This window comes from Xyrauchen texanus, chromosome 13, assembly GCF_025860055.1.
Source record: "Xyrauchen texanus isolate HMW12.3.18 chromosome 13, RBS_HiC_50CHRs, whole genome shotgun sequence".
Taxonomy (NCBI): Eukaryota; Metazoa; Chordata; class Actinopteri; order Cypriniformes; family Catostomidae; genus Xyrauchen; species Xyrauchen texanus.
Genome location: NC_068288.1, coordinates 31,313,840 through 31,323,945, shown reverse-complemented (window position 1 = coordinate 31,323,945; position 10,106 = coordinate 31,313,840). Strand labels below are relative to the sequence as shown.

The following is a 10,106-nucleotide window of genomic DNA, read 5'->3' as shown; positions in this document are numbered from 1 at the left end:
GTTTTAAACAAAGTAGTAATCATTATTAATGTGTCATATACAAAAACGAGCTTGCAAAACACTCGAGAAAAAAATGCCTTATTATGCATACTAAAGATGCAGGGGTCAAATACATGTAGGACCTAAGCTGACAATCCTCCTCCCTCGATGGACTACAGATGCGGCTCAGCTTTGATTCGCTGTTACCTGGTTACGCGGTCCGCTACACTGATTGGCTGACTCGCGGGTCAAGGAAACGGGAAGCACACAGGTTGCGTCTGCCTTCGCTTGATTAGTTTCTGGGGAGTGCGAGAGAACAAGCTGCAGCTACGAATCGAGATTATTACAGAAACGCGTGGCATTTACGACAGGAGGGGTGCACTTGCATATCGTGAAGTACTCGCAGGGTCTTTGAGAAACAGGTCGCCCGCTGGTCTGCTTAAATGGGGTGCTTCTTCTCCAAAAATACAAGGAGAAAATCTAAAAGGACTCTGCTTTGCCCGCTGGGAACGAGAGCGATACGGGCAATGAGCTCGGCAGCAAAAGCAATCAAGAGGCTCCAAAGCAATACAGCTGGGACAAACGGGAAAAGGTACGAAGCTGAATTATAACCTGTTTTTTTTGTGCACAAGAACCATACGGATCCAGTGTAGTGGGTTGCGTAAACAGCTAATAGATCCTAACAATTACGTTAGGAGTGATACAGGGTGAAATTCAACCTAAATCTACAAAAAACAGCTATTCACAAGAGTAGTAAAATCGCCTAGTTAACGCATAAACACAAGCCGAAGTGCATATGATGCCGTTCCCGACATGCGTAATCGCGCTAGCGAAGGGTTTGGCCACTCCTGATCAGCGTATGATTGCCAACCACTGTTGCTTTCGATTGGTCAGCACAACGAGTCACTTGTTGGTTATAGGTTTTCACATGCTTGTGAATTATAGACAGAGCTTATTATCGGCTAAAGTCAGGGCACGTAACATTTTTGCCTGGCAGTTGTCCAGACAACGCTGTGTTTGGGATAAGCACATAAGTTGTGTCGCCATCAACATGTATGACAGACAGTGAGTGAGTGAGTGAGAGAGAGAGAGAGAGAGTGTGTGTGTGTGTCTGCTCCTGCGATCGCTCTAGCTTTGAGGGCGTTTAGGTGTCCAGAAGTTTCCTTTTTATGAAGTTATCATAAATATTGCACTCACTGGTCGAGGCTTATAAGTGCAGATTGAATGCACGAATCAAGTGCAACAGTACGTCAATATTTTTGTTCTATATTGTCTGTCTGGATTAGAGATTTAGATTGTTTTGTTACATGGCAGTGGTAGTAAATATATGGGCAAACGCCTCAGATTTGATCCCTGCCTGGCTGGGACAACTGGTGAACTCAAGTCAATACAAGAGATGTCACTAGTATGCCCCTGAATAAGGCACTTGACACTAGGTCACTGTGGGGGACTGCTGTTGCTGTAGATGGCATAAATTTAATAATTGGTCCTAAATGTAATAACTTTTGGTCCTAAAAGTATTAAAGCTCCTAAGTATAATTAACTTTAGGTTCTAAATATAATAAAAGCCTTAAATGTAAAACTAATGGTCCTAAATGTAACAAAGGCCCTAAATGGAATAATTTTTATCCTTAATATACAAAGGTACCAGGAGGGTGTATGGACACTTAGATATAATGTTTAAGCATTAGCGTTTTTGATCACATTAGTATAGGTGATAAAGGTAAAGGTACAGTTTTTTTTTACTTTACATACAGTTCAATATGGTTTAATGGCCAAACTTCTTCATTAAAAATTTTTTCATCTCACCTATATCCTCGATCTGTTTTATTGGGATGAATATATGGGGTTATGTATTTAATAAATTATATAATTACATTGAATCGAGCATAAATCATAAAGATCTTTACATTTTCTATTAAAAAAAAGTGCCCATGCAGAAGTGATCCCTGTGGTTGCTGGGGTTTCCTTTGTGGTTGTTAGCAGCTTGTTGCTTCATGGTTGCATGGGTGTTTCTTTCTGACCCCAAAAAACATCCTACCACCAATGGAATTCTAAATATTGCCCAGTTTAGCATACACAAGTTGAAAATTATAAGTCAGATTGCTTAGAAAAGTAATGCACACCTAGTCCTCAACAAGCCACATGATTTGAGGTATCAATTGCACAAACAGACAGCGAGGTATGAGTTACACACTAAAGTTTAACACTAACCGTAAGCATGAGAAACAGTAATGACTAACAAAGTTGATTTTAACATCATTCATGTAACTAATAAACACCCTCTGTGTGAGTGGACATCCTGCTGCAAAAGTGTGAATGAAGTCAGAAAGCTTAAGAGTTCTCAATGTATTGACATTTCTTTGTGCTATTTGCACTTTTATGCAGGTCGATCCCAAAGACTTCATGTTGACAGGCCTCAAGAATGAGACTGTAGGCAGGTTGCCAGGCAAACTGAATGGCCAGCAGTTTGTCATTCAGGACTGTGAGAACTGTAACATCTTCGTATTTGACCATTCGGCAACTATTACCATTGACGACTGCGTGAACTGCCGTATTATGCTAGGTCCAATCAAAGGCAGTGTGTTCTTCAGAGACTGCAAAGACATCAAGTGTGTGGTGGCCTGCCAGCAGTTCCGCACCAGAGACTGTAAGAAAATGGATGTGTTTCTGTGTTGCGCCACCCAGCCCATTATCGAATCTTCTACTGGCATGAAGTTTGGCTGTTACCAATACTACTACCCTGAGCTGGCTTTCCACTTTAAAGATGCAGGCCTCAGCATCTTCAATAACAACTGGAGCAATATTCATGACTTCACACCTGTCTCTGGAGAGACCAATTGGAGTCTTCTACCAGAGAATACTGTTGTCCTAGACCATATACCTCTACCAGATCCAGAGTCGGAGTTCAAGTCTATGAGAATATCTACTGAAACAAGCCGAAGCATAGTGCCTCTGACTAAAGGAGGACGGCGTAAGGAGAGCGAAGAGTCCTGCCTGTTTGTGTTCTTCACTGGAGACTACACCACTGCTAACGCCCGCAAGCTTATTGATGAGGTTAGAGACAGCTTGATGGAAAGAGTTTTTCATGGTTGCAAGAGCGGGCAATCTACTAATTGGACAAGCACCATGTGTAGCCTGTTTGTTAATCTTTGAATTTAATTTGTTTTCCAAACTTGAAGTTTCTGAAGCAGGAACTTCAAAATGAGTCAAAAGTTCCTGCTGTCACATTTCTTGAGTAAGACTTGCAATTGCTCCCACATTAGATGTTGATTTGTACTGATGTCTAATGGAAACACGTTGTTCAAGTTTTGCCGTGGTAATTGGGAAATTAAATTGGCTTTCTTCAGTCACTCTACCTATAAAAATATTATAGAGGATATAGGCTATTCACACTTCAATAAAAGTTTTAACTTTATCCATCCTTTACTACTGGGCATGCTGCTGGGATTGCCTGCAAAATATTTGCAGACCGGTTGATTTGGTCTTTTAGAGAAGGCTTAAGCAAAAAAATGTCTGCATATTGATTACAATTGACATTATTAGCAATAAATTGGTATATTGGCTAAATTTTAAATAATAATGCAAAATATTGTATGGAAAGCACTTTTTTTTTAAATGTCTTCGTGCATGAACACATAGTGGAATGCCTACAATAATTTCAACCCACAATCAGAAAATGCAAGCAATTGTATGGCTGGCAAATATTTTTGTAAATACTCCCTGTTGTAAGGTTTTGGTTTGCCAATACACCGTATAATTGCCATTGGCATTTGGCAACAAATGCTGTTCAAGCATTTGAATGGCATGCAGATGTGAATGGCAACGTTTGCTCTGAGTGAATTGAAATGCACTGTGGTTTCACACTATTAATCTAGCAGTTAAATGTATGTCTGTAGCACTTTAATGTTTGTGACAACAGATATAGTGTTCATTCTGGCATGTTTATAAGTAGCCTTTGTTATAAAAATATATATTTTATAGTGGGTTGTATTATCAATATCAAATTTAAATAAGACCAGCATCGCACACTATAGAAAGTTGACTTCTTGGCAGAGCAAAATTAATTGGGAGTTTCATGCAGTAAAAAAAAAAAAAGCTCTCTTTTAAATGGGTTTGTACAATAATAAAAAAAAGCTAAATAGAAGTTTCCTGTTGAAGCAGCAACTTCAAGATACCATCTAGTTAACCTTCTGGTTGGAACATTGGTGTGAGAGATAGATGGCAACAGAGAGAGGGAGAGAGAGAGAAAAAATAATTGCTGTAATGTGTTTGGTCTTTTTGTCACTGGCTACTATCCTACTTTAGGGTGCGTTAGTTTTCCCTTAAAGTTCTAAATAAAGTACACAAATCCAGCCCTGTCCAACAACAGTTTGCAGGGATATGGATAACCAAGCTACTTTTACAGAAGTTTTAAGTAAGAAAAAAAAAAATATATATATATATATATATACAGTGAGGAAAATAAGTATTTGAACACCCTGCTATTTTGCAAGTTCTCCCACTTAGAAATCATGGAGGGGTCTGAAATTGTCATCGTAGGTGCATGTCCACTGTGAGAGACATAATCTAAAAAAAAAAATCCAGAAATCACAATGTATGATTTTTTTAACTATTTATTTGTATGATACAGCTGCAAATAAGTATTTGAACACCTGAGAAAATCAATGTTAATATTTGGTACAGTAGCCTTTGTTTGCAATTAAACATTTCCTGTAGTTTTTCACCAGGTTTGCACACACTGCAGGAGGGATTTTGGCCCACTCCTCCACACAGATCTTCTCTAGATCAGTCAGGTTTCTGGGCTGTCGCTGAGAAACACGGAGTTTGAGCTCCCTCCAAAGATTCTCTATTGGGTTTAGGTCTGGAGACTGGCTAGGCCACGCCAGAACCTTGATATGCTTCTTACAGAGCCACTCTTTGGTTATCCTGGCTGTGTGCTTCGGGTCATTGTCATGTTGGAAGACCCAGCCTCGACCCATCTTCAATGCTCTAACTGAGGGAAGGAGGTTGTTCCCCAAAATCTCGCAATACATGGCCCTGGTCATCCTCTCCTTAATACAGTGCAGTCGCCCTGTCCCATGTGCAGAAAAACACCCCCAAAGCATGATGCTACCACCCCCATCTTTCACAGTAGGGATGGTGTTCTTGGGATGGTACTCATCATTCTTCTTCCTCCAAACACGGTTAGTGGAATTATGACCAAAAAGTTATATTTTAGTCTCATCTGACCACATGACTTTCTCCCATGAGTCCTCTGGATCATCCAAATGGTCATTGGCAAACTTAAGACGGGCCTTGACGTGCTGGTTTAAGCAGGGGAACCTCCAGCTCCTCCCCTGTAGTTCTGGGCTGATTTCTCACCTTTCTTAGGATCATTGAGACCCCACGAGGTGAGATCTTGCATGGAGCCCCAGTCCGAGGGAGATTGACAGTCATGTTTAGCTTCTTCCATTTTCTAATGATTGCTCCAACAGTGGACCTTTTTTCACCAAGCTGCTTGGCAATTTCCCTGTAGCCCTTTCCAGCCTTGTGGAGGTGTACAATTTTGTCTCTAGTGTTTTTGCACAGCTCTTTGGTCTTGGCCATGTTAGTAGTTGGATTCTTACTGATTGTATGGGGTGGACAGGTGTCTTTATGCAGCTAACGACCTCAAACAGGTGCATATAATTTAGGATAATAAATGGAGTGGAGGTGGACATTTTAAAGGCAGACTAACAGGTCTTTGAGGGTCAGAATTCTAGCTGATAGACAGGTGTTCAAATACTTATTTGCAGCTGTATCATACAAATAAATACTTAAAAAATCATACATTGTGATTTCTGGATTTTTTTTTTTTTAGATTATGTCTCTCACAGTGGACATGCACCTACGATGACAATTTCAGACCCCTCCATGATTTCCAAGTGGGAGAACTTGCAAAATAGCAGGGTGTTCAAATACTTATTTTCCTCACTGTATATATATATATATATATATATATATATTGTTGTTTAAGATTTTCTGTCTCAACCTTTTTTTATTGTCTAACATTGTTGTATCCACAATTTAAATCCAGGCGATAGGCAAAGGGTTTGTCCTTATTCAGACCAAAGAGGTTTCCATGCGTCCTGAGGATGTGAGTAGAGTTTTCCAGAACAATGCAGAGAGCCTCACAGAGTTGATCACCAAAGGTGCCATAAAGTATTGTCAAAACTAGTTAGAATATGTAGAAAATACTGTATGTAACCTAAAACTCTGTTATATCAGGTCCAGTGGTAGCCCTTGAGTTGAATGGAGATGGTGTGGTGGAGGCGTGCCGAACAATTGCTGATGAGGTGTTCAGTGGGACTAAGGTATTTACAAGAGGAAGTGGTTCTTCTCAAGCCATCTACAGCAGATGTACTTGGGTCATGATTTTTTTTCTGCTTTCTGTTTTTTTTTTTTTTGCACAGGTGTTTGTTTCTGAGAGCAAAAACACGTCCTCACGTGATGTTGACAACTTTTTCAACTTCGCTGACATGCAGATGGGACTGTGAAACTGACGAAGAGCGTACTCTCACCTTAATGTGGGATTTGTACATTGTGTCATTTCAGTGTGATGACTTGAATTGGAATCTTCTAAAAGTTTGAGGGGATTTCTTACCATTATTTACTTTTCCAGACAATTTTGCTCCATGATCTGACAATTATACATGTCACAATGTTGTACGGGCATGTAGTCATTTATGTTTTTGAATGGAATCAAGAAGGCAAGTGCCTTTATGTAGAGAACAAACTCTAACAGAACTGGAATTTTTGTCAAATATGCTGAAAATCATACATTTGATTATATAGATATATTATTTGTTTTTATATATCTCTATATATAAATGCATAGCTCTAAATAATGTTTTTTATTCTGCTTGCTTGTATACATGTTTCCATTACATATTTGTATAGTTGTTTAGGTTGTGTACACTGGGTGGCTGTACAAAATTTTAACCTACAATATTTGTCACATGCCAGAAAGCATTAATTGGGGTGAATCAGGTTTTTATATTTAATGGATATATAGACACATAGTGTTGTACTTTATTTCCTGTTATATCGGCATAGGTTTTGACCATTTATTTTTTTCCAAATTGTATTTTTCAGTTTTTAAAAAAATATATTTTTATTGTTTTTTCCCCCAATTATAAACGCAAATCATATTTGTCCTACATGTAGTGTTTTTAGATAACTGTTATCTAAAAAGAATTGAAACCGTTCAAACTGGTTTGTTTATCAAATTGAATTGAATGCACTACTAAAAGGAGGTTTAGTTGGCTTATCACACTTTATTTTTGTAGGAATGTTTTAGAGAGCACAACTTTCCTGTGACCAAAAAATATATATATATTTGTACATTTGAGATTAAAAAAGAAAGAAAAAAAAGTTTTTAAGTATGAATGGTTCTTATTTGTATGAGACAATTTTGTAGTCTCTTTTCTTCTGTAAATGAACAGCAAGTATAATTGAATTACTCTGTTTGATAAACATAATTACATAAAAACATAATTAGTGCCTTTTCAAGCAAACTGGGGGTTCCTTTAGGTATCATTCACTAGGCCCCACTTAAGGTGCTGTTATACTGCTTATAACTAAATAATTTGCTTGCACCAAAGAGATTACTATTATAGTATTACTGGTGAGTTACTGTAACTGGCGTTGCCACGGGTGGGCATTAAGTATTTGGGTATTTTATTCCCAGCAAATTTGTGTGATTTAGTTAGTTCATTTTGACCATTTAACAAACAGGGCTTCATTGCATTTATCGATGATTGGGAAGGTTAATGTTTTTAAAATGTATTGTATTCCAAAATTCAACTACCTGCTACAGTCTCTGCCTATAGATTTCTCCTTCTCTTATTTCAAGCAATTTGATAGAACTGTTTGCTGTCCTTTTCTGCATATCACGCCACCGTTTTGTGGTCCGTTCTGCATAACGCGGCGGCTCGTTGTTGCTTATCGCGGCATGTTTCGCAACCGAACCACCAGCCAGCTTGGTTCTCCCGATGGACATTCCGCCCCTGATCGGCCCAAAAGTGCGTTGGCCCACTGTGAAAATGCCCGGTATGCCAGATTACCTGTCCAGCCCTGCCTGTGTTGAGACCCTTTTTAAAAATTTGGTTCAACGTTTTGGGATTCTCAGATCTCAATTCTCAGAGTTTTTTAGGTATTCACAGCTGCGCCACTTGCTCTGTACTATTTTTGGGAGCAGCATACACCACCCTAAAACGGCAGATACTCTGGGAGTGGTGATTATTGCTTTTGGAAAAGGTCATGAGGCATCAGTGTATTACTCCCTGCTAATTCAGAGTCTGGGGGACAGAGTTTTAACTTCTATCAAGAGTTTAAACTTAGTATTGGAGGAGGGAGAGTGGGCTAGGTTTCTAAAAAGTCAAGTCTGTCTGTGTGTGTGTGGGGGAGCGGTAGTGTAGCGCTGCGCTATGAACCTGCCGACCTGAGTTCGATTCCTGCTCATGGCCAACACCAGTGACGATTATCTGAACCGGTCCCGGGCCTCCCCTAGGTCGACTCAGCCTAAAATGAGTACCTGGTGCAGTGTGTAAACATTGTCACTGGGGAGACAAAGGCGGTCTGGCATGGTGCTGGCCACCCACCCCCTTGTATACCGACCGTTCTGGCCTTCATAGGTGCTCGCTAACAGCACTTGCCCCTACAGTCTGTTAAGGCTAAATGGGGGATCTTTCTTTTTATCTTTGTGCATGTGTGTAATATGTATGACCACTGGGATGCTGTTGGGGGCTGGGTTGGGTAGGGGGAGTGGTAATAGTGGGGGTTAATTGCTGATTCTGTGTATATATGTTTTGTTTGTCTATGTTCAATATTTGAATCAATAAAAATTGTTAATCTGAAGAAAATAAAAAACAAAGGACAATACTTCTTTTAAGCACACATTGTAAGTGGAGTTTATATCAGCGCATAAGTCTTCATTAAGTTATGCTTTTTACATTACGTTTGTGAGGTAATAGTTTGATTAGTTATTTTTGTCAATTTAATAAGGCCACTAGATCTGTGTAAAATATTTCAAGCTAAACCGTTCCTGTTTTTTAACTATGTTGGTGTGCAGTCGATAAACTGCAAAAGATAGCTCTGCTGTGTTTTTAGAACACTTTTTACTGAAGTCAATAGATATGTAGACACGCTTTTTTTATACATGAAAATGTACGGATGTTATTGAAACTCATAATTATTATAAGACTACTACTGTTGTCTTTTGATAGATGTCATGCTCAGCAGCTCACAAACAGTAAGGAAATAATAGATTTGCTTTATTCTTATAATGCATAAATCCTCTACTAAAATCTCTTTGCAGATCTGTAGACATACACATTTTAGAGGATTAACATTTTATTTTGATAGTTGATTCAACGAGTAACTCATTTCACACAAGACACTTATATGTCACCACCTTCTGGCATCATCAGAAATGGTCACTGAATCATTAAATGGATCTGAACGAATTTTGGTGAATGTAGTCAAAACACTTGAGCCACATGGATAAATTTAAATACAATAATGCACAAACAAATCTTTTTTTTTTTTCATTGTGTAGGCCTACATGCACAATTTACATTATTGTAATTGATTAAATAATGTATTCAGGACTAGCTTGTGCTCAGTCTTTTATTGTCATGTGTGAAATAGAAGCAAGTGCTCAACAAGAAGCCATTTATTTTTGCAGCACATTTAGCAAATTATTATTGCAATTATTTTGCAATAATTAAATATTTAAAATAGTACAAATATTAAAAGTAAATAATACTTTTATATTAATATAATAATTATATCATATTTCTATATATTAATATATACTGTAATATATTAATACTGCACTGTAGGCGTACGTGTTGCCCCCCGTCGACAATTGATGATACCGAAATCAATTATTTCAATCAATTATTGTTACCCTATTCCAAATGTATACATTTGTCAAGCTTGTGATGACACGTTTATCGTGACAGCTAGGGGACATTTAACTTTCCTTGAAAAGAAATGAGCAAAACAGCCCAGTTTGTACTGGCGCTCAGTCAGTAGGGCCCTGCATATGTCGGAGTTTAGGACCCAGCGGTCGGCTAGTACAATAAGGCTGTTGTGTCGTG

At 38.6% G+C, this 10,106-nt stretch overlaps 1 protein-coding gene across 1 annotated transcript; it reads left to right on the top strand.

Annotated features, from left to right (window-relative positions):
- On the top strand, positions 1-8,741 carry LOC127654122 (protein XRP2-like). Its single transcript, XM_052141133.1, is given in 6 exon segments — positions 1-459; positions 462-571; positions 2,368-3,036; positions 6,038-6,152; positions 6,229-6,314; positions 6,414-8,741. Coding segments are annotated over 6 exon segments (1,101 nt in total). The 5' UTR covers positions 1-422; the 3' UTR covers positions 6,498-8,741.
- Positions 8,742-10,106: the final 1,365 nt, after the last annotated feature.